The sequence below is a fragment of the Nerophis lumbriciformis genome, linkage group LG09 (genome assembly GCF_033978685.3).
Source record: "Nerophis lumbriciformis linkage group LG09, RoL_Nlum_v2.1, whole genome shotgun sequence".
In the NCBI taxonomy this organism is placed as follows: domain Eukaryota; kingdom Metazoa; phylum Chordata; class Actinopteri; order Syngnathiformes; family Syngnathidae; genus Nerophis; species Nerophis lumbriciformis.
In genome coordinates this window covers 22,237,063-22,264,430 of record NC_084556.2, presented here as the reverse complement: position 1 = coordinate 22,264,430, position 27,368 = coordinate 22,237,063, and the positions used below count along the sequence as shown (strand labels likewise).

The following is a 27,368-nucleotide window of genomic DNA, read 5'->3' as shown; positions in this document are numbered from 1 at the left end:
ATAACATTAAATAAACTAATTTCCCGCCCTTTTGTAGTCATGGCCGTTTCACCATCCCGTCAACAAAAAGTTTGTGCCTGATTATTACAAAGTGATAATAGACCCCATGGACTTGGAGAGCATTCGCAAGGTGAGGACTTATTAACTTTGAAACAAACAACATTAAAGAAAAACGTTACAAATATGTATCTATGTGTTACCCAAATCATCAGAACATCTCCAAACACAAATACCAGAACAGAGACGTGTTCCTCTCAGATGTTACTCTCATACACACCAACAGCATCAAGTACAACGGTGAGTGTGTTCACCAGTTTGAGACATGGAGTTCTGAAGAACAGAAAAATATAATATTGTTTGTTTCTGTGTCTTTGACAGGCCGTGACAGTCCGTACACAAAGACTGCTCTTGATATCGTCAATGTGTGCAGTTTGACCTTGGATGAGGTATTTTGGAGTACTTGGCATCACGAAAGAATCAAACAATTGGTGTATAGATGTATCTAGTGCAGGGGTACCTCAGTTTTCTTACAGCCCACTTTTGTAGGATTAGGTTATCAACCAACATTTGGCCAAAGTTTTCGTATACCATCTCGGTTACCAAATGGTCAAACATTGCACCTACCAAAGTTGTCCGTTTGCCTGCATATCATTTCGCGTACCCAAGAAAAACATTTTTTGTTTTTAATACACTGTGTGAATCTAACTCTGTCTTTATTAGAAAATGCGCCTGTGTTAGCCTACTCACCCCTCTCTCTAGTTCAATTATAGTATTTTCCAGACAAAAGGTAATTTCAGTGTGTAAGTCGCATCAGTCAAAACGTGTCACGAAGAAGAAAAAAACATATATAAGTCTCACTGGACTGTAAGTTGCATTTATTTAGAAATGTATGTTACCAATTTATGTTTATGTTTACTTAACACATCCACAATTCTTAAACTACACAATTGCACATAGAAACAACAGACTGAATTGGTATGGTAAACCACAGACTGAATTGGTATGGTAAAGTAACAAATACTTTTTAGCAACACAATAGCATAAAAAGCATACCTGGTAGGCCAAAAGGGCTCAATAAACATAACAAGCCAGCAAGTCCAACAAGCAATTTACTCGTAAGCAAGTTCACCAAGCTCCCGATCTCATTCAAAATCGCAGAATCTATTGACTTCTTCATTTTCAGTGTCGCACAGAAGCAGCGTATAGTTGTTACACATGCCAATCAATCGACCACCAATCAGTATTCTAGTTAAGTGTAAAGTAAATTATATTTATATAGCGCTTTTCTCTAGTGACCCAAAGCGGTTTACATAGTGAAACCCAGTCTCCAAGTTACATTTAAGACCGTATGGGTGGCACTGGGAGCAGGTGGGTAAAATATATTGCCAAGGGCACAACAGCAGTTAAGTTAAAGTTAAAGTACCAATGATTGTCACACACACGAGGTGTGGTGAAATTTGTCCTCTGCATTTGACCCATCCCCTTGATCACCCCCTGGGGGGTGAGGGGAGCAGTGGGCAGCAGCGGCACCGCGCCTGGGAATCATATTTGGTGATTTAACCCCCAATTCCAACCCTTGATGCTGAGTGCCAAGCAGGGAGGTAATGGGTCCCATTTTTATAGTCTTTGGTATGACTCGGCCGGGGTTTGAACTCACAACCTACCGATCTCAGGGCGGACACTCTAACCACTAGGCCACTGAGTAGGTGACAAGGATGGCGGAAGCGGGTATTGAACCTGGAACCCTCAAGTTGCTGGTACGGCCGCACTACCAACCGAGCCACGCTGCCCCATGATTTTCGTATTTTGTATTATTTTCGTTATAAAGTATGTGATCGCCATTGCCGATTAATGTCTTTCAATGTTGATCACAAACGCTGGCACTATATTTATTTTTAGTCCAACATTTGGCCAAAGTTTTCGTATACCATCTCGGTTACCAAATGGTCAAACATTGCACCTACCAAAGTCGTCCGTTTGCCTGCATATCATTTCGTGTACCCAATTAAAACATTTTGTGTTTTTAATAAACAGTGTTGAAGCCACTCCCCTAAGTTAAAAATAATAATCTTATTAACCATTATAGCAAAAAACTGCATTACTTAGTATCTTAAGTATCATTATCAAAGATTATATCACTGGAGGACGAGGCTAAACATGTTACACAGCCAAAATGTTACAAGCAAGCAGCAACATACTAATAACTAAGCTAACTGCTAAGCTAGCTTTAAACAACAGCAATAAATAAGTGCTTAGTAAAGTTTAAGAAGTATAGATGGAATGACGTAGCAGCAGAAAGTAAGTAAATATTAACAGGTAATTAATACAATAGTAGATTACTACAAATGTATCCATCCATTTTCTACCGTTTGTCCCTTTCGGGATGGCGGGGGGTGCTGGAGCCTATTTCAGCTGTATTCGGGCGGAAGGCGGGGTACACCCTAATCTAAAGAGAAGATAATTTAACAACTGTTAGTGTATCTGCATTGTCAGAGTCCGTACACAACACCTAAGGCAGGCCTGGGCAATTATTTTGACTCGGGGGCCAAATTTAGATAAGAAAATGTGTCTGGGGTCAGTATATCTATTTTTAGGAACACTAATACAAAACCTCACAATAATGTCGGATTAAATGCTAAAACCTTTATGACAGACCGCCTGAAAAAACGTAATGGAATTGTAAATTATTTTACTGAATGAGACACCTAGAATGTACATGAAAATAAAGAATGTGGGATTTACAATATTAACTACGAACGATAAAACACTGAATATTGACAACATATGAGCGTCACACCCCCTCTCGATCGACATATTTTACAATCAAGCGATGCAACAAACGCAGCGAAATATGAACACGAAGGGTAAAAGAAAACCTACATCTGATATATCTGATATATCACTAAGCTTTAGAACTTTGTTGTAAAAAATCTCTTTCTGCGTCTGTCCCTGAAACCCGTATTTCAGGCTGGCCGCTCTGGAAACACTCTGTAGAAACGCTCCCCACCCACACTGCTTAGTGCCTCGTCTGAGCTGCTGTGACTTAGATTACCATAGTAACTAGTATATCATGCAAAAGCGCAGATTCCAACCATTGAAATACTTTGTATAGTTCAAGACTTACGGTCATTTAAAGACATCACTGCACATCATAATGGCAGCTACAGTTTCCATCTTAAAGATCTAAAAAAAATATTTGGGAATGTCCTGTGGGCCAGATTGAAAAGCTTAACAGGCCGCATGCGGCCCCCGGGCCTTAATTTGTCTAGGTTTGATCTAAGGGGAACACAGGTCGATCTATAAATTGGTAGTGTCTATACCAGGAGTACCGGTAGTATCAGTATATGATTGATGCAAGAGTGATATTTATATTTTCTCAACATTGTTTGTTTTTGTTACAAACTTAAGGAATAATTCTCTGGATACGGGGGTACTTTGAGTGCAAAAAAACAAAAGATTTAAAAGAGTAGTTTTTACTTTTGTTTAGTTATTGTGTACTATTGACTTTGTTTTGCTCAACAATTCTATGCAATAAAAGGGAATAAGGAACTAGCAAACAAGGAAGGAATTTTGTTGATGTTAAACTGACAATCGCACTCACCAAAGATAAATGGAAGAAATTAGTTAATACCGGTAGATGTGATCGGTATTGGTATTGGTTTTGGCCAATCTAACTCATGGATGATCAGAATCATCAGCATAAATCCCTGATCTTAACAGTGACAGAGTTTTTATGATGTTGCCTATAAATGCAAAACTGTCCAAATACTTCAGAATGATATAGAATGGTTAAGTGTACATAAGTCGCACCTGACTAAAAGTCGCATGACCAGTCTAACTATAAAACAAATGTGACTGTAGTCCATGTAATACGGTACACTAGAAGCCTCTGTGCCCTTTAAAAAAAAATTAGTACAACTGCAAACTAAACCACCAGGGGCCAAAGAAAATTGTGTGTGCCATCACCTTGATAAGATGGGAAACACTATTAAAATCAAGAATGAACCCGTCTACCTTCTTCTTGCTCGCCGCTCATTGCTGCCTCAAACAAAATTCATATTAATTTAATTCGGCATTTATATAAATATAAATAAAGTTTTCTGCATGGTACTATAACTATAAATATTCTCTATATTAATATTCTCTATAAAATGTATTTCGTGTTATTATTTTTGGGTGAACGGATTAATTAGATTAACGTTTTTTCTCATGGGAAAAAATTGTTTGGGTTTTCGTACGATTTGACGTGTACTGTTGTATATTCTTATATAGTATACTGTAAACTAGCAACATTGACAGCATTTAGTAAACATTCTGAGGTTTATTTCTTAAAGCAAAAATGATCATACCACATTTAAAAAATTACACAGTAAGTATATCAAATGTCCTTTTCTTGTGCCTTCAGTATGATGAACACTTGACTCAGCTTGAAAAGGACATCGCCACTGCCAAAGAAGCTGCTCTGGATGCTGTAGACTTTGAGAGTCTAGACATGACCCATATGTCATACATGCCACAGGTACGACACATCCGTCTGGTCCTCTTTTTAAGTTGCAATGTCAATAAAGTCCAATCTTATCCTCTTACTAGCTTTACCAGCTCTCAAAGCAGGGGCAGATTGGCCATCAGGAGTACCTAGTTTTTTCCTTTTGGGCCGATTGATGGGACGCCCGTTTATTTATCTAACATATTTTTTGGTGCACCTTGCCTTAGTATACAAGAACTCACCCGGTCATGTGAGACAATAGCTTGTAAAAGGTCAAATGACATCAAATTTTACAGCATACAAATTCCCAGCCTCTTCCTACTCTGTCACCATAAACAGAATTTAAAGGCAAACTCTACCCTGTAATTTGTCAGCGTCTGGTTGTGTAGTGGTTTGTGTGCCTGCTTTTTGAAGTATAGTGTACGGGATCGAACCCCGGCCCGGATTAAGTGAAATACAGTTGTCCCTCGCCACATTGTGCTTCAATAGTTGCGGCTTCACCAAATGGCAGATTTTTTTAAACACATTTTTGTTATTTTAAAGCGTATTTTACAAATGTTTGGTCCTAAATTAAACCTTTATTAAGCATAAAAATGGCTAGATAAACTAAAAATAACAATACTACAGTCAAATTGGCCATTAGGGGAGACTAAACCAAACAGAGTATCGCTGTTCAGAATCGTGGCCACTGGTTGGCTCAACCTCAGGCAGTATATTTGATTAAAAGAGTAAAAAGATGACCAAATGGTGTTATATCATGTCTAGAGGGCTCTCATAACGTTAAACGTATTTAGAAGGTCGTAAACAGATTTTTTTTTTTAATACTTTTGCTATGAAATTTTTTTATTTATAATTACTGATTCCCTGAAATGTATTTATCACGGTCATGTCCAGAACCAATTCAACATCAATAAACTGGGGTTGGAATAAAGTCCATTGTCACATAGTTATTTGCTTTATTTGTAATTTATTTAAAAATGTTTTTGTTAATTTTGTCATTTTTGCACTAAAAATAAATGATTGAACAATTTGATTACCATGTGTTTGTATTAGTCCAAAATAAGCATCGGAGTTAATTTAGGTCCAAATAAAATAGTATGAATATCGGTGCTTTCCAGTGGGCCTGTCCGGACCAGAAAGTTTAGGCCCAAATTTCTGTCCCAGTCCGCACGCCCCTGTTTCAAAGCAAACATAAACAAGCATAGAAAGTTTATTCCATAAAGTGTTTCTTTGCAAGCACAAATGTCTTATTGATTTGAGCACAATGAAACATACTACTGATGTTTCTTGTGCCCCTAGTATGATGACTTGGATAAGGACATGTCCTCATCCAAGGGGTCTTTCATGGACTTGCAGAGGCTCAGTGCAACATCTTCGCCATACATAGCACAGGTATGACAGCAGTCTCGTCCACATAATCATGAAACACCACACTGACATCAAAACTTATCCAGCGTTCTCTCGAGTTCTACTACTGCCTTTACTATTTCCTCTAAAAGCTTTTTTCCCCAGACTGTCAAGTAGTGTCTTCACTGTCTTGTCTCCTTTCCTCCCCACCGTATTTGCTTCTCCTTCACTCCTGCTGCCACACCGACATCTCTGTTGTGTGTTTTCCCCTTTGTTGGCCAGCCTGCTGATCTGTTTGACAGCGGTGCTTCAGGCCCGTCCAGGGCGTCCGGCTGTCTTTTCTCTGACGGACCTCTAGGGGTTGCTCGTGAGAAGAGGGGGGGGCAGGTATGGAGCGAGACAAGGCTTGCTTCCCCAGCTCTCCTCATTCACCTCCTCTGACTATCATGTCTCTAAAGAAGATTTTGTTGAGAGAGCGCTCAAACGTGATCTCTCTGCTCCTCAGGCTCGCAGAAGGAACAGAGAAGAAGAGTCGGATGTGGATATTGAAGGCTTTGAGGAGGAAGATGATGGCAAACCGAAAACACCTGCTCCTGTGAGTAGTACTACTGTATTATTACCTCCAGTAAAGTGGTTTACATCACTGTTTTTTATGTGTTCTGTTCAACCATTCACAATAAACTTTGTGGACAAGCATGCATGGGTCAAGGAAGACCTCTCTTTAAATGTTTTATAACTTTCCTGCAATAAATACAAAATTTAAGCGAGTTTAGTATGGTATATTCTCTTTTAAAAAAGGGGGGTGCTATAGAGATGTATACATTATACACCAGCAGGTGATGACAATGACTGGGCAAGTCAGAGCTTTTCTTTCTGACACTCACGCCCACTCGTGATTCAGACAGATGCCTCTTTTACACCCGCTTGAAAAGTTTGGCAAGGTGACAAAGTTAGGTTTTTTTAGAGTTGCTGTGAAGATAATATGAACAATAAAGCAGAGTCGTCATCATCGAGTAGCTAAGAAATATAATTTATATTACTTTTTTTGAGTTTTTATTATCTTTCACTGTATTTTTGTTTTTCTGTTGGGGTTTTCACTGATTTTGGGAAATAAAGGGACATATTTTATTTTAGCAAATCTCAATTTAGAAGGTTGTGTATTTTCGGGTTGATACTAGAGGTAGGAATCTTTAGGGATTGATTATAAATTGATTAGTTAAAAATCTTGAATTATTATATTTGGATTGTATTATATTGTATATTGTTAATATACAGTGGAACCTCGATTTACGAAGCCCTCTATTTGTGAACCCTTTGATTTACGAACCTTTTAATCGTTTGATCACGCCAAATATGCCCTTGTGTGCGAACCATGTCTTTGTGCAAGAACGCTTGGCAGGCAGAATGCAGGGCTACTCATTGTACAGGAGGCGGAGCCTTCTACTTGCTTCTGCACCGTAGTTTTCCTAGTCATGTCTCAGCACCTGTGCCTTTTATTTGTTTTTTTCCTCTATCGACAAGTTTTTTCATTTTGCTAACTCAATAAGAGTCCCAAAAAGCCAATACATCAGGCTGAAAGTGATTGTCTCTGAACATGATTGTATGATTGTCTCTCCTGATTCATTAATCTACTTGCTAAATTACTCTTCTTAGCTGGTTCCTTTCTGCTGTTAGCCTTCTGTTTAAGTGTACAAAGCATTTATTATTTTCTTGTTCACTACACATTCCAACTCTAGTTAAGCGCCACGGCTAGCATAGCTTGTCCTCTCCTCTTCCCTCCTCCGTGTTTGTCCACTTTGATCCAGCATACACATAACGTTAAAAGAATGTCAGCTAATGGTTCTCCCTTGGTCAATTAGAACCAAACCTAGAACTAACATTTAAAGAACATAAGCATTAACTTTGCTCAAACAATTGTATGTAATAAAAGAGAATAAGGAACTAGTTTTAATATCATGTTGATTTTGTTAAACTGTCAATAGCACTCACCAGTCACCATCCATCCATCCATCCATCCATTTTCTACCGCTTATTCCCTTTTGGGGTCGCGGGGGGCACTGGAGCCTATCTCAGCTACAATCGGGCGGAAGGCGGGGTACACCCTGGACAAGTCGCCACCTCATCGCAGGGCCAACACAGATAGACAGACAACATTCACACTCACATTCACACACTAGGGCCAATTTAGTGTTGCCAATCAACCTATCCCCAGGTGCATGTTTTTGGAAGTGGGAGGAAGCCGGAGTACCCGGAGGGAACCCACGCAGTCACGGGGAGAACATACAAACTCCACACAGAAAGATCCCGAGCCATAAATACATAAAAAACTGTACAGTTAATACATGTGATCAGAGCAGCATAAAACTTTGATCAGAACATTCCTATTTACGCCTTTTTTTTTTCTAAATTCTGGTCTGTTTGAATTGTTTTTGTTATGTTGTGTTCTAAATGAATTAAAGTAATTAAATTATATTATAGTTTCATTTAAAGTCCTTGTTGTTTGCTTGATGACATCCCCATGCGTCCCCTTTCAGGCGGAGGATGCGGAAGGAGATCTAGAAGACGACGATGAAGATGACGAGGAGATGTTGCTCCCTCCTCGCAGACGCATGCACAACCGCCAGGATGAGGATGAGGACCGCCGATCTAACTCCTTGGCCCATGCCAGTGTGTTATATCAGGATCTGCTCATGTCTGACGGCGAGGACGACGCCAGTGAGGAGGAGGGGGACAATCCATTCTCATGTGAGTGAAGAAACTCTAACATTGCATATGTAGAAGTGTTACCAAGACTACAGTGCACTATTTTAACTGGTCATCTGTCCCATTCTCTCTTTAGCCATTCATTTGTCTGAGAGTGGCAGCGACTCTGATAGAGAGGCGGATGTGCGACCTCCACCCCCACCACGGCGAGCGCAGGAGACTGCGCGCATGGGCATGGAGCAGGATGAGAGTATGATGTCGTATGAAGGGACCGGGGCTGATGACGGACACCACATGGAAGACAGCAACATCAGGTACATGGAACTTGAGTCTCTCGTACCACTAAAGCAGTGGTTAGCAAACTTTTTTTCAGCCACTCATCATCCAAAGACTGACGGAAATGGGGCAATTTGGTTTATGTTTTTACACTGTTTTACTTCCCAGTTATGGCAGCTTCGAGGAGACCGAGAGCCGCAGTCAGATGCAGCCCCTGAACAGGGGAAACGCAGACGACGACGGTATCAGTGAGGAAGAGGAGGAAGACGAGGAGGATAACGCACAAAGGAGAGCAGCAGCTCAACTTTCTCAGGTGAGGCGTTTAATTGAGGATAAGGAGCGATAACAGCATTATGACTACGGGATGGCTACCGAATTCGGTACTTTTATAGGCACCGACCAAAATCAGTTGGTACGACTGATCACGTAAAATCAAACACATATACATATATATATATATATATATATATATATATATATATATATATATATATATATATATATGTGTATATATATATATATATATATATATATACATATACATATATATATATATATATATATATATATATATATATATATATATGTATATGTGTATATATATATATATATATATATATATATATATACATATATATATATGTATGTATGTATGTATGTATATATATATATATATATATATATATATATATATATATATATATATATATATATATATATATATATATTAACTTAGTTGACACAGGGGTAGATCTTGCTTTGTTGTACCACGCCTTCCGCGCGATTGTAGCTGAGATAGGCTCCAGCGCCCCCCGCGACCCCAAAGGGAATAAGCGGTAGAAAATGGATGGATGGATATATATATATATATATATATATATATATATATACATATATATATATATATATATATATATATATATATGTGTGTGTATATATGCGTGTATACATATGTGTAAATATATATATATATATATATATATACATACCGTATTTTTGGGACTATAAGTCGCAGTTTTTTCCATAGTTTGGGCAACTTCTGTGTGAAATGATTAACACACCGTAGAATGTCAAATAATATTATTTAGCTCATTCACGTAAGAGACTAGACGTATAAGATTTCATGGGATTTAGCGATTAGGAGTGACAGATTGTTTGGTAAACGTATAGCATGTTCTATATGTTATAGTTATTTGAATGACTCTTACCATAATATGTTACGTTAACATACCAGGCACGTTCTCAGTTGGTTATTTATGCGTCATATAACGTACACTTATTCAGCCTGTTGTTCACTATTCTTTATTTACGTTTGTATTTTAAATTGCCTTTCAAATGTCTATTCTTGGTGTTGGGTTTTATCAAATTTGCGAGTCTGTTGGTTATTCTTGAGGTGGGGGTGTCACTGATGTCATATTAATACTTTTTTTTTTTCTAATATTTTCGGAATCGACCAGTAGTATCCCAAAGATCGACTGGTCGATCGCGATTAATGGGTTGGCCACCCCTGCTTTAGGTAATGTTACAATTTTTCATACCAGCAAAGCAAGAAGTAGGCGCTCAAAAGTACAGTAAGGCTCTACTTTTCAAAATGCGCTAGCTCGATGCTAATTTACATTGGATTTGCCATAGATAAACATTTGCTTTAGCAATTTTACATGGCGATTTCAACACCTCCAAATTTGGTAATGAAAACTACAACTAAGATGCACGTTACAATCAAACAGTTGGTGTGCAATAAGTACAATACCGGTACTTACAGTTACACACTTTGTAGGTCACAACAGGACCTACAAAGTGACTTGTCTGGTACATTCCGCTAAACGGCAAAGACTGCTTTGCCTACACACTACTGCCATCTAACGTCTTGGATTTGCAAAGAAATGCAAAAATCTACAATATAATACTCCCAAATGAGACACAGAAGTGTAAGAAAACCAAATTTAAAAACTGGACAGCACAGCTAAGTGTTCAGTGTGAAATAAAACATTTTTTAAAACATTTGAACACACACAAAAGTACTGGGAATTGGTAGAGGTGAGTACCAGTATTGATTCCCGGGAATTCGTAATGTAACGATTCCAATGTGCCCTAAATGAGGCACATACTTTTTTTCTCTGGTCTAGTTACTAGCGTTTACATCGGTTCCCATCCCTAATTATGAGCACTGCACCGCACAGATAATATGCCTTTATAATATTGCTATCAAATATTTTGGCTCCTGTGTAGCTAAATGAGGTTACCATAGAAACAGCTGTGAGTGTAATTCCGCTGCACTGTCATTTCCTTTCTCGGGCCTCCAGTACGAAGAGAAGGGGACAAAATGGTCGTTCATGGACTTGGAGAGACACAACACCACGCCAGCACCATACACACAGCAGGTAGACTGACAGGAAGTAGATGTTTTTTTTGTTGTTGTCAGATTGCCTGTCCTGACACTGACCCTCTCTTTTGTCCCAGCCTTGGCAGCTACCAGCAGACGGCAACAGCGAGGAGGAGGAGGAAGATGAAGAGGAGGACGCGCGCAGGAGAGGCCCCGCCGTGCTCTCTCAGGTCCAGCTCAGTGAGGACGAGGAGAGCGAAGAGTTCAGGTCAATCGGGGGAGACAGTGACATGGACACGGACTAGAATCAAGAAAACAGACATTGGAGATGTTGTAAATTCTATCAAGCATGTTTTATAGCTTCTTGCACTATTAGCGCTCACATTGTACATTTTTTATTTCACATTTTGAGTTAATATTAGTTCCCCTAATGAATACTGTACAGTTGATTTTCAATATGTTTTGATAACTGCTTTTACGAGCACCACCCAGCTTAAAAAACAATAAACGGGTTGTGAGATATGTTTTTAAATGTCGTCAAATGACTGATGTTTCTCTAATAAGTCAAAGTCAATACTAGAGGAGTACATCTTGAAGACTGTTGTTTTTAGTCAAAAAGTGAACATTTCTACCGTCACTGTCTTTGAAAGAACTAAAGCAACATTATCAGCATTTTTACTTATGAAAAGCAATATTTAGACAGGCTTTATGATCTATTTCATACAGAACTGCACTATTTAATGATATAATGTGAAAAATTGACATGTTAGTCAGCATCGGAACCGTTTATTTCTAAAAATACAAAAATTCCAATTTCTGTCTTTTTAACTCTAAATCTAAAACTACTCAAAATATGTATTGGCCCACCTCAGGCAGCCTTATTTCATTGTATTCATTGTACAAAGTTCCAAATCTGAATAAAAATGACTCATTTGAGTAACAGGAGCGAGTTTTTAGCATAGAATTAGCAAATACTTGCAATATAACCACATGGCATTTATACTAAGAGCATGTTGACAATATTTACATCGAGTGATTTTGACAAAGACATTTCGGTAACAGGACTATTTAGCTCTTAATCATAATCAAAATTGAAATATTAAATACCGGTATACAAAGAAATAAATGCCTAAACTTACTTTTCTGCAGAGGACCTGAATGATGCATCTTCCTTTGGATAATGTGACTTGTGGAATTTACCACAGGGGGTATCACACTGGTTTATATTTAAGGCCACATCACACTTATGTCTGCCCTCAGAGGGCCACTTGTAACAGCAAATATATATGAATTATAATGTATAATATCCTCATTAATACACAATTCCCTATGGATTAGGTTTTTTTTTCTACATACAAATTGATGGATAACGTACTTGCTTTTAAAATCATAAGTCAAGAAGACAAGCATTTTATTCTAACAGAAAATGTTTGGAATATACAGTCAAGAAAATAAGTATTTGAACACCCTGCTATTTTGCAAGTTCTCCCACTTCGAAATCATGGAGGGGTCTGAAATTTTCATGGTAGGTGCATGCCCACTGTATGAGAGATAACCTAAAAAGAAAAATTCAGAAATCACATTCTATGATTTTTTTAACAATTTATTCGTGTGATACAGCTGAAAATAAGTATTTGAACACCTGTCTATCAGCTAGAATTCTGACCCTCAAAGACCTGTTAGTCCGCCTTTAAAAGTCCTCCTCCACTCCACTGTATAATCCTGAATCAGATGCACCTGTGTGAGGTCGTTACCTGCATAAAGACACCTGTCCACCCCATACAATCAGTAAGACCCAAACATTCAGCATGGCTAAGACCCAAGAGCTGTCCAAAGACACCAGAGACAAAATTGTACAACTCCACAAGGATGGAAAGGGCTACGGAGAAATTGCCAAGCAGCTTGGTGAAAAAAGGTCCACTGTTGGAGCAATCATTAGAAAATGGAAGAAGCTAAACATGACGGTCAATCTCAATCGGAGTGGAGCACCATGCAAGATATCACCTCGTGGGGTCTCAATGATGCTAAGAAAGGTGAGGAATCAGCCCAGGACTACACGGCAGGACTTGGTCAATGACCTGAAAAGAGCTGGGACCACTGTTTCCATGGTCACTGTTGGTAATACACTAAGACGTCATGCTTTGAAATCATGCATGGCACGGAAGGTTCCCCTGCTTGAACCAGCACATGTTAAGGCCCGTCTTAAGTTTGCCAATGACCATTTGGATGATCCAGAGGAGTCATGGGAGAAAGTTTTGTGGACAGATGAGACCAAAATTGACTTTTTTGGTCATAATTCCACTATGCGTGTTTGGAGGAAGAAGAATGATGCGTACCATCCCAAGAACACCAGCCCTACTGTGAAGCATGGGGGTGGTAGCATCATGCTTTGGGGGTGTTTTTCTGCTCATGGGACAGGACGACTGTACTGTATTAAGGAGAGGATGACTGCAGCCATGTATTGTGAGATTTTGGCCAAAAACCTCCTTCCCTCAGTCAGATCATTGAAGATGAGTTGTGGCTGGATCTTCCAACATGACAATGACCCAAAGCACACAGCCAGGAAAACCAAGAAGTGGCTTCATAAGAACCATATCAAGGTTCTGGAGTGGCCTAGCCAGTCTCCAGACCTAAATCCAATTGAAAATCTTTGGAGGGAGCTGAAAGTGTGTGTTACTCAGCGACAGCCCAGAAACCTGACTGATCTAGAGAAGATCTGTGTGGAGGAGTGGGCCAAAATCCCTCCTGCAGTCTGTGCAAACCTGGTGAAGAACTACAGGAAACGTTTGACCTCTGTAATTGCAAACAAAGGCTACTCTACCAAATATTAATCTTGGTGTTCAAATACTTATTTTCAGCTGTATCACACAAATAAATTGTTAAAAAATCATAGATTGTGATTTCCGGATTTTTCTTTTTAGGTTATCTCTCATACAGTGGGCATGCACCTACCATGAAAATTTCAGACCCCTCCATGATTTCTAAGTGGGAGAACTTGCAAAATAGCAGGGTGTTCAAATACTTATTTTCTTGACTGTATGTTACTAATAAAGGGGTGTCGAAACCTTTTACAACATACTAAAAAGTCAAAGTATGTGGGAACCATTCTGATATCTTTTTATTTGGTAAGAAAATGCTTTAAACACACATGACATATAATTAAAGATACAACTTAGTGCCAGCTGTGTTTTATAGGTGACAAAGTGTACAATTATTAATTATTACAGATGCAGGTAAAACAACAGTAAAAATGTGAAAAAAAGACATAATAATCCAAATCTAAAATTTGTATACTATAATAAAACACTGTCAGTGTCACTTATAACAAGAAGCTGACCTTAAATTTTGTCTTTAAATACAGAATGTATAACATCCTTTTTAATCTTTTTTCTTTACGGAAAAAAAAAATCTAAATAACCCCCACATACTTTGACTTTTCAGTAAGCAACCCTTGTTGGAAGAAGTTTGGACACCCCTGAGTTATTAGTATAACATTTTTACATCACAAATGTTTTCTTTTTTTGCATTATTACTGTTTTTTTTATCCAACAATATGCCAACAAAACTGGAGCTGCGTGCCGCACTTTGGACACCTCTGTGTTAATATAATGTTTTTTGCAAGGTCAGATAGTTTAGAAGACATGCAGTTGTATGCAATACATGCAATTTTCCGGTCAAAATTAAAAAAAACAAATACGTTTAGTAAGAAAGATGAAGTACTTTATTGATGCACATTACTTTCAGGCTTTCTCGGGCCACGTAAAACGATGTGGCGGGCCAGATCTGGCCCTCCGGCCTTGAGTTTGACCCTGTTAGGGTAACAGGGCTGAGTAAAAACCCAGGGACTAAAGTGGGAATTTTAACAAAAATACTAGTAAAAATATTTGTAAATTATAGTTGGATAAGGAGTAACACAAACATGTAAGAAATATTTTACAGTGTATTTCATAATAAAGCCTAATTTAGATAAAGGGCAGGTAACAAATGTTTTTTTCAGTGTTCAATTCAAATTAAATCATATTTATTAAATGTACATTCAGGTCAATGTGCATTATACTTTGTGTAATAAATAAAAAAAACAACTATTTTACAGTTAATTTTATCATACACATTTAATGTTGTGGAATGGACCCAGAAACTGCATGCATTCTCAGTTTAAATGCTAGAAATGAAGATTATAACAGCAGATAATAGTTGCGAAGTGCATGACATCATAGCAATCCTTCCATTCATTTTCTACCACCTGTACCTCTCGGGGTGGGGGAGGGTGGACTGGGTGGGAGAAGTTGCCACCCCATCGCCAACACAGATAGACAACATCCACTCACATTCACACACACATATGACTTTTTCCAGGATACATTGCAGCACAGAAGTAAGCAGACTATACTGTAGTGTTATCCTCTCATCCTAAACATTCAGCGTGGAGTGGAAGACATTTTGCTGCCCCAAGCTGTGCTTGTTATCCTCTCAGGTGATGCATGCACACATGAAGTGAAGGACAAATATCTCTTAGCAGAATGAGGGAGTCTGCGGGGGCTGAGGGACTGAGACCTCTGCACCTCCCTCACGGCCGTCTTCTGAACTGAACAGCTTTTCTCCAAGTGTGATGACGAGTCGTTGGCGTTCATGGACGAAGGACCGCAATGCCGCTCCATTCTGGAAGAGGAGACAGCTGAGACACCAGCAGTGTTTAGTGTCACACTCCATCAATCTTGTTTCATACATTTTTTCAATATATTTTGCTGACACAGAACATTTTTGTGTTTTTGTTTTTTCTTGCTAACCTCATATGTTTAAGGACACTTGTTTATGGAGAAAAAAATATATTTTTATGGAACTACAAATAATGGATTCGTAACCAAAAATATATTTGTAAACGCAAATAATGGATTAAAAAAAAAAATTAAAACAGTTGTTTTTTTTTTGTAACAAATGCATATAATTTTTCTGGTTACAATCTTTTATGTTTAAAGATCTTTTTTGTGGTTACAATCATTTTTTGGAGGGTCACAAATAGTTTTTGTGTTTACAATCTTTATTTTATTTTTATTTTTTTAATTCCAAACGGGGGTCACAATCTTTTTGTGGTTGAAAATCATTTTTGTGGTTCCATTTTTAAACTTTTTATTTTTTTTGGTGGTTAAGAATCATTTTTCTCATTAGTCTTTTTTATTTTTATTTAAATTTTTAATTCTTTGCTTACAAATCACTTTTGTGGTTAGTATTTTTTTGGTTACAATTTTCTTTTGCCATAAAGGTTTTTTTTGTTTAAAAAAAAAAGTTTTTGATTGCAAATCATTTTTGTGGTTACAATTATTATTTTTTTCTGGTTACAATCTTTTTATTTTTTGCACATCTTTATTTTCATCTCTGAAACAATATGTTAAAAGCCTTTTATCTGTCTCTCCAATGATGGCGTGAACTTTTGGGCATATCTGCTGACTACTTCCGCCCTTTTTTTTTGTTAGAAATGTTACACTTTTTATATCAAATCCATTATTTTTGTTTGCAAATCTTTTACTGGTTACAAATCCCATTTTTGTTTGGTTGCATAAAAAGACTTGAATTTTACCCCACACTTGCTGCTAGGCAGAATTTTCGAGGTAATTTTTAATGATTTGTCAAATTTAGGGCAGGAAGTCGGCCCCTTTCGCACAGCCGATATAAAAGCCAGGTTGTTCCTGTGTTCAATGTAGAGCACAAACAGGGAGGGCAGCTGTGGAGGCATTTCCTGAGCCATAACAGAGGTAAGACACCTCTACTTGAAAGGGTATTCCTCAATGTTGTGTTGAAAGTTCAGTAAGTAGTACAAGCACACAAGAGTAGAACAATATTTTACTTTGAAGGGTTTCATGTAAAAAGTAAAGGAGAACAAATAAATGTCAAGCCAACATTCCCAACCTGATGGAAGAAAGGTGTTTGATGCTTGATGAGCAGGGAGGTAGTCGTCGATGTCCAAACTACGACTGTTTCTCACTGCTTGGAGCGAGCGAAGGCTGGTCCGCAAGGGGGACTGTGTCCTGGCTGGTAAGTCAAATCAACAGACAGTTAACAATCATCAAATAGATTGTTGTCAAATTTACATAGCAATAGTGTCAATATTAATGCATGAAAAGAAACAAGGGTGTCCAAAAGTGTGGTTTGGGAGCCATTTGCTGCCGAAAATTTGTTTAGAAATATAATTAAACAATTACAGTATTAATAATATTTTCTTAAAAATGAATACATTTGTAATGTTTTTTTTATGGCATTTTTAAAAATATATAAAATGATCAAAGTGCATTGTTTGATTTTTCAGTATATGGCCGTCAGTTTTTTTTGGCCGAGGGCCATGGATGGATATATATATATATATATATATATATATATATATATATATATATATATATATATATATATATATATATATATCTTAATAAGGTTATCCAAAAAATAGTGCTCGATACCGTAGTAGAGCGCAATATATGTATGTGTGGGAAAAAAATCACAAGACTATTTCATCTCTACAGGCCTGTTTCATGAGGGGTGTACCCTCAATCATCAGGAGATTTTAATGGGAGCATTCGCATACCATGGTTTATATAGGGCACAGAGTGGGTGGGTACAGGCTGGCGTAGGGGCGTGGTGATTGGCTCATGTGTTACCTAGGAGGTGTTTCCATCTATGGCGGCATGCTGTTACAATTTCGCTGCGCTTGTTGAGGGATGACAGGTCTGGACGGTAAATAATAAACAGTTTCTCTTTCAAGCATAGGTTGCATCTTTTATTACCACTATTGTAAGGTGTGCTGGATGCAAGAATTTGCCATGTTATTGAATATTCAACATTATTGTCTTTGAGGTCCCAAATGTGTTTGCTGAGTTCTGTGGTATTTCGCAGGTTTTGGTTCCTGAAAGAAGCCTTGTGATTGTTCCATCTGGTTTTGAATTCTCCCTCGGTTAATCCTACATATGTGTCGGATGTGTTAATGTCCTTGCGTATTACCTTAGATTGGTAGACAACTGATGTTTGTAAGCACCCCCCGTTGAGAGGGCAATCAGGTTTCTTTCGACAGTTACAGCCTTTGTTGGTTTTGGAGTCGCTCTGTCCGGGGGCCGACGGCTCATTTGCAATTGTTTTGTTGTGGTTTGAGATGATTTGTCGTATATTGTTCATGCAGCTGTAGCTCAATTTAATGTTGTTTTTGTTGAATACTTTTCTTAGGGTGTTGTCTTTGGGAAAGTGTTTGTCAATCAGATTGAGGAATTTGTGTCCAATGTTAGTTGAGACGTTTTTGCTGTATGGGGGGTTGTACCAGATGATGTCGTTTCGTTTTCTGTTCTTTTTTGGCTGGTTTCCTGGCGTGGGTTCATAGGTGAGGGTGAAATTGTATCCGCTTTCATCAAGGGCTTTTTGGTACGGGGGGGTTGCTTGGTCAAATTCAGCTTTGCTAGATGACAGCATCGATAGCCTTTTATTGATTCCGGTAGGTATTCTTTTCGTGGTGGTGGGTGGGTGGTTGCTGTCATGGTGCACGTATTGGAGTGTTGTGTTGGGTTTCGTGAATGGTTGGTAGCTGTTATTTCTCAGGTTGAAAGTGACGTCAAGGAAGTTGACGGTTTGCTTGTTGGCTTCAATCGTGATCCGTAGGCCGTTCTCTTTGAAAATTTGGCATATGCGCTTCTTGGTATTCTCGCTGCTCCTTGGCGAGGCGCGACACACTGCCAGTCCGTCATCACGGTAAATACCAAGGTTCAGATTGAGGCTAGCGAGCTGGGAGAGGAGGAAACTCCCAACGAGTTCACACGTTTCTGCTCCGTCAAAACTTCCCATAGTGACGTCAAATGTTGCATTGTTCTTTTTTTGCCATGGTGTACTGTTGTGGATGAGAATGGAGTTTTTTGCGTGGATGGTGATGTTTCTTTCGTTGCCTGTGATTGGGTCGTAGTCTGAGGCGAAGTCTAGTGCTTGAGTCAGTAGGTCTTGCGTGATGGAAGGGTAAAATTCTTCGATATCAAAGGAGATAAAGTTGTGCTGTTGTTTGTCTTGGATGTTGTTGAACCATTTGATTACTGCTGCTGTATTTCTCCATTGGTTGAGTGGTGTTTTGTCCTTGATTTTTGTGTTGACTCTGTCCAGGATTATTTTGCTGATTTTTCCTATTTCAGATTTAGTTGGGTTTATTAGTCGGCATGTTGGGTTATTTGCGAAGTTGGGTTTGTGGTCCTTCAATGTGATGAAGGCTTCCTTGTTGGCTGTGGCGTCCACCCTGTCCTCAATGTCCAGTTCAGCCGCGATCCTTTTATTTTCCAGGTGGATGTTCTGTAAGGTGTTGGGTTGCGCTTTTTTGTATGATTTGGTGATGCTTCTGTCCAGTAAGGTGTGATGTTCTGGTATGTCCATTCTGTAGAAGTTTGTGGTTTTATCGGCAGCTATGATGAGGTTGTTTACTTTCTTGATGCGCTCCTTGTCATTTTTCAGCTTGGTGAGGAGTGGGTTGCGGATTGGCTTGAATTTGACTGATTGTATCATTTTGAGCATGTCGTTCTCAAAATCCTTTAGTTCCTCAACTGTGGGTGGGTTCTTGGTAGATTTGAATCCGTAAGTTTTCTTTTGCGTTCCTTTTGTTTCAGGGTGGAGGAAAAAATGTGCTTTCCACCGCATCATTCTTAGGAAGTGTTCCGTCTTTTCTATGAGCCTTAGCTTGTAGTCATTCTGCGCGGGTATGGGAATGTTCTTCGTGGAGTAGTCGATGTTGAATTTTTCCATTTCTGATCGTCGTATAGTGCTCAACAAATGTCAATTTGGAGCAGAGTATATGTCTTAATAAGGTTATCCAAAAAATAGTGCTCGATACCGTAGTAGAGCGCAATATATGTATGTGTGGGAAAAAAATCACAAGACTATTTCATCTCTACAGGCCTGTTTCATGAGGGGGGGTACCCTCAATCATCAGGAGATTTTAATGGGAGCATTCGCATACCATGGTTTATATAGGGCACAGAGTGGGTGGGTACAGGCTGGCGTAGGGGCGTGGTGATTGGCTCATGTGTTACCTAGGAGGTGTTTCCGTCTATGGTGGCATGCTGTTACAATTTCGCTGCGCTTGTTGAGGGATGACAGGTCTGGACGGTAAATAATAAACAGTTTCTCTTTCAAGCATAGGTTGCATCTTTTATTACCACTATTGTAAGGTGTGCTGGATGCAAGAATTTGCCATGTTATTGAATATTCAACATTATTGTCTTTGAGGTCCCAAATGTGTTTGCTGAGTTCTGTGGTATTTCGCAGGTTTTGGTTCCTGAAAGAAGCCTCAGCCTGTACCCACCCACTCTGTGCCCTATATAAACCATGGTATGCGAATGCTCCCATTAAAATCTCCTGATGATTGAGGGTACCCCTCCTCATGAAACAGGCCTGTAGAGATGAAATAGTCTTGTGATTTTTTCCCACACATACATATATATATATATATATATATATATATATATATATATATATATATATATATATATATATATATATATATATATATATATATATATAATAGTCACATAATGGTCATAAAATTAATAATCAATACAACTGAATATCAAAAGTATGTGAAAATGTTACTCTTACTTTGTTTATTTTGTGACGACCTCCTTAAAGTTGTGTAATCAATCAGAAATATCAAGCAGCAAAATGGATGGGTGTAGTTTTAACAAATGTATAGTGTGTGGACATGTATTTCTAATATCTACAAAGTTCAGTGAGCAGGTTGTGTAATGTGTGACCATGTGTGTTGAATTTTTATGTTTGGTTGCAGTTTTTTGCGCCATGGGTGGGATAGTTTTTTTTGATTAGGTCATATAACTAAATGCTGTGTTATGTACACTCCAAAGTGAAAAACTGAAGATGCTGACGGGCCACACTTGGCCCACGGGCTGTAGTTTAGACATCCATGGTCTAAATGTATTGTTTACCTCCATTCTGAGCTCTTTTAAGCAACTTGAACTGGGCGACTTGCTGGCGAAGTCTGACCTGTGATAACACACACACACACACACACACACACACACACACACACACACACACACACACACACACACACACACACACACACACACACACACACACACACACACACACAAATGTTTAATAGATCAATGATAAATAATCACAAAATGAGAGTTGAGTGTTACTTGTGGCTCGGAGCTAGTTCCAGCTGAAACTTGGTCCTGTCGTAAACCTGCAGCATGAACACACACCAAGATCAACACTGACTGATAAACACTAGTGATGTCTCAGTACAACTTTTTCACTTCCGATACGGTACTGATATTGGAGATTCGAGTATTGAGCAATACGATAATAATCGGATGCAAATATCAGCATAAATCATACATACTTTTATTTTTTAGTAGTGTGGTATGTTAGAAAAGGTATGATCGAGTGCAATTAGTCAAACAGAGAACAATGGTAGATATGAAAAACACTAACCTATTTATAAGTAACCGTCTGGAATGGCCTTGTGCTGTTTTTACATTGAAATGGAGTGGTATTTAGTTTTTTGCAGACACCTTATGGTCACAATAATTCATCGACACAGCAAGTTGAATGATGCGGACACGTTTGTTACTAGATACCTTCCAATATGCTTCTTCCTTGGATACTTTGTAGATTGGGGTATGAAGTTTCTTAACAGGAAAAGACAATAATTCCGCTTGTTTTCATGTTAACATTTCAATCAATCAATCAATCAAAGTTTATTTATATAGCCCTAAATCACGAGTGTCTCAAAGGGCTGCACAAGCCACAAGGACATCCTCGGCTCAGATCCCACATCTGGGCAAAAAAACCTCAACCCAATGGTATACGATGAGAAACCTTGGAGGGGACCGCAGATGTGGTCGGAGTTTAACTCCGACTGAAAAGTAATTGAAATGTACTTAATTGATGAGCCTTTTGTCTGCTGTTGTGTATTGCCGCACCATAATGGGGACATTCAGGAGTGCAGTTGTCTGTGGCTTCATGTCAATATTTGCCTGTACTTATTTGATTATATTATCATTATTAATTTTATATTGACTTTTTGTTGGTTGCCTGTTTGGGGGAGAAAAAACAGAACATTCGACATGTGTTTAATAGTATTTCTGGACTGTATATGTCAAAAATCCAAGACTGCAGGATTGTGTCATTCGCGAACGAACCAAATCTATTGACTGGCTCATTAACAGTAAAGGATGGGATTGGGACGTTGCAGTGATTTATCAAACCAAGACACACACAGCGGCAGCTTTTCCCACGCACAATTCCTTTGCAGTCAGCTCGAACTGCAGCTGGGACGGCTGCGCGAGCAATAAATGCAATAAATGCTTGATAGTGATAGATGCTTTTATGTCTCCGAAACATCCGAAAAAATTGCTTTAGAGGTAAAAAAAAAAAAGTCGCTAAGAGGAGTTGGAATCAACGCCAAGCTGTCAACACCGGATGGCATACTTACTTTCTTCTTGTATACGAGCCATGATGTGTACATCGGTGATGTCCTCCAGTTTGTAATTGCTGCTTATGGCTTCATGGGTCATACTCACATTATTGTTTTCTGTTTAGACAAATACAGTGACTCCAATGTATATTTTTTCATGAATTTGATACATGCTGCAGCTACTACCTGAACTGTCAGAGGTGTTGCGCGTAGCGTCGACAGATGTTTTTCCCGTATATGGATCCCTCTGAGGTTGCACTGCAGGCTGTCTGTAGAAGATGCTCTGGCTTGAACCTACACAAGGATAACCGTCAGATGGGACCAGTCACAACAATTTAATGTGTGTTGCTTACTTTGGTTCAGCTTATTTGTCAGCAAACGACATGCAGCCTCCGTCTCAGGAGTCGGGTTATCCAGGACATGTCGACACCATCTGAGAGGAGACTCGGCTGATGTTGCCGTTTCCGGAGACTCGTATAGCCTGAGAGGGATCAGTTAATGTGTTCAAGTCATGATGTAAAAACACGATTGTTTTGGTAGGAGCAAGTACATATTTGAAATAGACAGTGATGGGCAAGCTACTTGGAAAATGTAGTAAGCTAAGCTACAAGTTACTCTCGATTAAACATGCATTAAGCTACAGACCCCCAATTAACGGTATTTCTATCTATGGTCCCACATGTATAATATAAATTTTAACGTAACTGAGAGTGTACAAATGGACCCAATAACAAAGTATTTATTTTAGTTTACCTTTTCTTTGACTCACCCCTATAATGTTATTCATTTTCTCTGCCTACAGTAAAAAAAAACCAGCATGAATCTATATCTTGACAAAAAACAACAATGACTTGTGTGTTGTTTGGGAACAGTTGGTAACGGTTATTTTCAGTAAAACCTTTCATGAACTAAACTCACCTTAATGTGTGTTCCTAAATTTGTGTTGGACGCCTTAGATGAAGAGAGCAGTTATGATTTTGGTTTATAAAGTAAACGTCTAAAACTAAATTGTTGGGCATTATTTTCTCTCAACGCATACATTTGTCTAAATATGGCCAAGGACACGCATTATTGTGGGTTTCCTGGACGTCGTCTTCATCACTAAAGTAAAAAATCAAATCTGTGAGAGAGAATTCTTGTACCATTTTCAAATATGTTTATTTTTTTTGAGTGGTCGGCTTGAAGCGTCCCTCTGTCTCCGACTCCCTCGTCGTCATGTGACACGAGTTCGTGACTGTTATAATTTTGCTTCCTGCTTTCGATGACCCGCCTTATCTTGCCTCTGATTGGTCAGTCCGTAATGTTTCGCCCTAAACTTAGCCAATTGTGACTCATCATACGAACACCAACCAATCATCATGGATTTTCTATGTATGTATGGATGTTCTCATTCATCCAGGTCATTGTGTTTTCTCCATATTTGTTTGGCCTGGATTCGCAGTCCATTTTGTCTCGTTGTCGCTTGTAGCTTTGATGTAAGATACCTCCCTACACGGGTCTAAAAGTATCTAAGCTACAGGAAAAGCTACACGTTCAAAAAGTAGTGAAGCTACCGCCAAGCTACTGGGAAATGTAGTTACTGCCCATCACTAGAAATAGACATAGAGCTAACTTAAGTTTCCATGGTACCTACCAGCTCTCTTCATCTTCCACCTCATCCTTGATATCAAGAAGCTCCACTAAATCCAACACAGTGTGGTTTTTTTCACTCTCACCATGATGCATTGCTCCCTCTTTGGCCCCGCGGGGTACTTGGGATCCAAATTTCAAATAGTCAAGTCTCATCCTTGCATCCTTGGCAAATGAGCGAGAACTTTCGCACTTATCCACTGTTGGTTTGTCCCACACATGGGCAATTTGCTCCGAAACAGGACAGTTTAAGCTGGTGTCATCGTAGAAATCAACATCCCAGTCACGCCTTACCAGGTCTTGGACTTCCATGACTTCCAGTTTCAGTCAAAAATGTGTCGCAACAATCTGGCTCCAAGCTAGTGACCCAGATTTCTAGAGCAGAGCTGTTAATTATAGAGCCTCAACAGACGGAATTAGAGAAGCATCACAAGATTATGTGGATTAAAGCACTGGTAGGTTACAGCTAAGAAAAAAAACAATTTAATCACACAACAGTGAAGCTTCCAGAATAAAACATGTTTTAAATGTAGTTTTCTTGCTTAATTAAGAGTACATGCCTCATATTAAATTCACAATATTCTTGATTGCTGTAGAAGAAACAGACATGACACGGTTGTGCGTGGTTGAGCTTGTAGTGACCCCAGGATGCAGAGATCTTCGAATATTGTAAAAAATATACATTTAAATTCATGTAGATTTGTCTTGAACTTCATTTGATTAAGCACACACACACACACACACACACGTATGCAGCTGCATCTTAAGCCATCACTATGCCTGACTTTTGGGGACATTGATGCATGTTTTGGTATTTCTAAACACTTGCACAAGGCTGAAAGAAAGATGGCTCCAAATGTAACCCCAAGTTTACGCTGATCTATAATAGCTAATAAAATAATAGTACAATGATTAAAGTCCTAAAAAGGAGGAACTCGTCACAAATATGAATATTTCTCAATTATAATGATAATATTTTTTAATTAGCTACACATCCTTTTGACAAAATTCCCCTCATTGATGGGTGGGACAACACAAGTGTCTCTCTCTCCATCACTTCCCTTTTTTCCCCTTGTACTGGCTCCACTACCGTAAATATTTTTGGACTCATTGACCCATTGGACCTCCCTGCTCTTTTGCTGGATTCTTCATCGGGGCTCACTTTTGCAAAAGCTTGCTCATGTACGCCATGTACAACACTTTTTTGGGCGTTAATCCAGCTCTTTAACATTTTGTCAGTAACCAGTTTTAAATAAATGCTTGTGAAATTTTCCAGAAGACCCGACCTTTGACTGTTCAACAGCACAAAGTAAAATAATTTAATCAAACTGGGTAAATTAACTAAAGATTGCCGAGTGCACAAGAGCAACAAGTCATGCAGCACAAGGACAAACAGTGACGACAAGTGAACCAGAAATAATTTAAAAAGGCCTAATTACCAATTAAAACAGGCGAGCTGAAAGAAAAGGAAACAGAAAATAGAAGTGCACACATATAGTAACTAACCAGGAACAACAACATTCATTCTAGAAAGTAGAAGCACTATTCAAAAATCAACGTGAACATCGCAAACTACTTCAGAAAGTACTCAAACTAACTTCAGTAACACCAACCCAATTACGATAAGATAAAAAAACACTTTACCTGTTATCAGGGGCGCCGAAAAGGGGGGGTAAAGGAGACGGATTCTAGGGGCCCATGATGGAAAGGGGCCCAGAGAGGCCCCTAATGATGATGAAATTATAATACAGAAAAAATAATGACACTGTGTTGGGGGCCCTGTAAAGATTCTTTTCATGGGGCCCAAAATCCCTCGCGGCGCCACTGCCTGTTATAATCATAATTGAGGGCCACAGTGGTAATAAAAGGGTGTACTAACCATTCTCACTCAGCGTGTCAGATTACCACTATAACTACTAAACCCTATCCGTACAAAATAAGAGATGAAATGACACTGTCAAAAGTGATAATTGTAAGGACAAAACAATGCATGTTGGGAAACACTTGCTCCACGGACACGTCCTCAGACTTGTCAACTCTTCCTGCTTCTGCCGAAGACTCCAGGAAATTTCCCCTCTCTACCGACATCCCGCCTGAATTTGTAACTTCAGTCGGGATGTCTCTTTGATTCTGCTGTTTTTGAGTGCATAAAAAAATATTGAAGCTTTTTCCCGGATTGAATGACGCCAAATTCTGCGACTCCCTGCAGTAGCATTGTTGAAGACCTCTGGTGCAGCTAGTTGTCTGTAGATGTCATTCAATGTGAGTGTGAGTACGGCTTGTTCAAAATTTGGAATTTCAATTCAACTCACTTGAAGAATTGTAAATCTGAATTGAATGGAGTCCGCCACACAGGAAGTGGAATTAATTTAATTGCAATTCAGATCAATTCCTTATAGCCAAGTAACATGAAGAATTTAAATGAAATGTAACAAAGGCTTTGGCCTGTATACTTTAAAATGCCAAAATTAAATACAAATTCCCTAAACTTCAAATGTACTTTCTGTCACATTCTATTATTTTAAAGTAACAATATCCATGATTTTTTGTTTTATACCGACAAAATTGACTACAATGTTAGCACGCTAACAATTAGAATGATAGCAAGATTCAATCTGTTTTATAGGAGTTTATTTTATTTTAAGTATTTGTGTGCATGAGATTCAAAGTCATTAAATTTCTAGGAAATATGTAAAACAATCATGTAGATTATGGAATATACTGTAAAGCAGTGGTTCTCAATTTTTTTTCACCAAGTACCACCTCAGAAAACACTTGGCTCTCCAAGTACCACCATAATGACCAACATTAAAATACAGTATCGTAGTAGACCTAAGTATTCATTAAAACAAGGCAAAGGTTTTATTTAGTGTACTGTAACATTACACACAGTTTGAACAGCAATACTGCGTTTGAATATAGGAAAATTAAACTGTTACATTACAATATTTAATCAAGTGATTCTCGGGCGTACCACTAGATAGAGCCTGCGTACCACTAGTGGTACCCGTACCACAGTTTGAGAATTCCGGCTGAAAAAGCATAATTTCGGAACTAAATTGATCTATTGGAATTTCAATTCTTCAATTCCAATTGGAAATTTTACTTCCTGTTTTCAACCTCAATTCAAACTCCAATCAAATCTCAATTAATTT

General features: G+C 38.6%; 2 protein-coding genes across 4 annotated transcripts in view; one reads left to right on the top strand and one right to left on the bottom strand.

The window, feature by feature from the left end:
• The window catches only part of taf1 (TAF1 RNA polymerase II, TATA box binding protein (TBP)-associated factor), a 31,847-nt gene extending 19,776 nt beyond the window's left edge, over positions 1-12,071 (top strand). For both annotated transcript variants that reach the window (XM_061962219.1, XM_061962220.1), the window contains 11 exons: positions 38-130; positions 213-297; positions 379-446; positions 4,406-4,519; positions 5,786-5,878; positions 6,339-6,428; positions 8,368-8,578; positions 8,673-8,850; positions 8,981-9,125; positions 11,116-11,193; positions 11,273-12,071. In XM_061962219.1, coding sequence (XP_061818203.1) covers positions 38-130; positions 213-297; positions 379-446; positions 4,406-4,519; positions 5,786-5,878; positions 6,339-6,428; positions 8,368-8,578; positions 8,673-8,850; positions 8,981-9,125; positions 11,116-11,193; positions 11,273-11,440 — 1,323 coding nt within the window. In that variant the 3' untranslated portion in view covers positions 11,441-12,071. The remainder of the gene's footprint in view (positions 1-37; positions 131-212; positions 298-378; positions 447-4,405; positions 4,520-5,785; positions 5,879-6,338; positions 6,429-8,367; positions 8,579-8,672; positions 8,851-8,980; positions 9,126-11,115; positions 11,194-11,272) is intronic.
• Positions 12,072-12,750: 679 nt separating this feature from the next.
• Positions 12,751-24,570, bottom strand: LOC133607516 (SLAIN motif-containing protein-like). Of its 2 annotated transcripts, none has more exons than XM_061962221.2 (8): positions 24,218-24,570; positions 22,938-23,065; positions 22,771-22,878; positions 22,603-22,701; positions 21,302-21,348; positions 21,083-21,140; positions 17,040-17,162; positions 12,751-15,810 (listed from the first exon to the last, which is right to left on the bottom strand). In XM_061962221.2, exons 1-8 carry the CDS (start codon positions 24,523-24,525, stop codon positions 15,554-15,556), a joined length of 1,128 nt encoding a protein of 375 aa, XP_061818205.1. In that variant the 5' UTR covers positions 24,526-24,570; the 3' UTR covers positions 12,751-15,553. The 2 variants fall into 2 exon arrangements, with proteins under 2 accessions (XP_061818205.1, XP_061818206.1); XM_061962222.2 differs by having other exon boundaries at positions 15,616-15,794.
• Positions 24,571-27,368: the final 2,798 nt, after the last annotated feature.

Excerpts from the sequence above, each read along its gene's own strand:
- LOC133607516 (XM_061962221.2), bottom strand. The coding sequence starts at position 24,525 with ATGGAAGTCCAAGACCTGGTAAGGCGTGACTGGGATGTTGATTTCTAC. Across the intron at positions 22,702-22,770 it reads CAACACCTCTGACAGTTCAG|AAAACAATAATGTGAGTATG; the intron begins GTAGTAGCTGCA and ends TTGTCTAAACAG. Across the intron at positions 15,811-17,039 it reads AAACACCTTTCTTCCATCAG|CTGTCTCCTCTTCCAGAATG; the intron begins GTTGGGAATGTT and ends CTGGTGTCTCAG.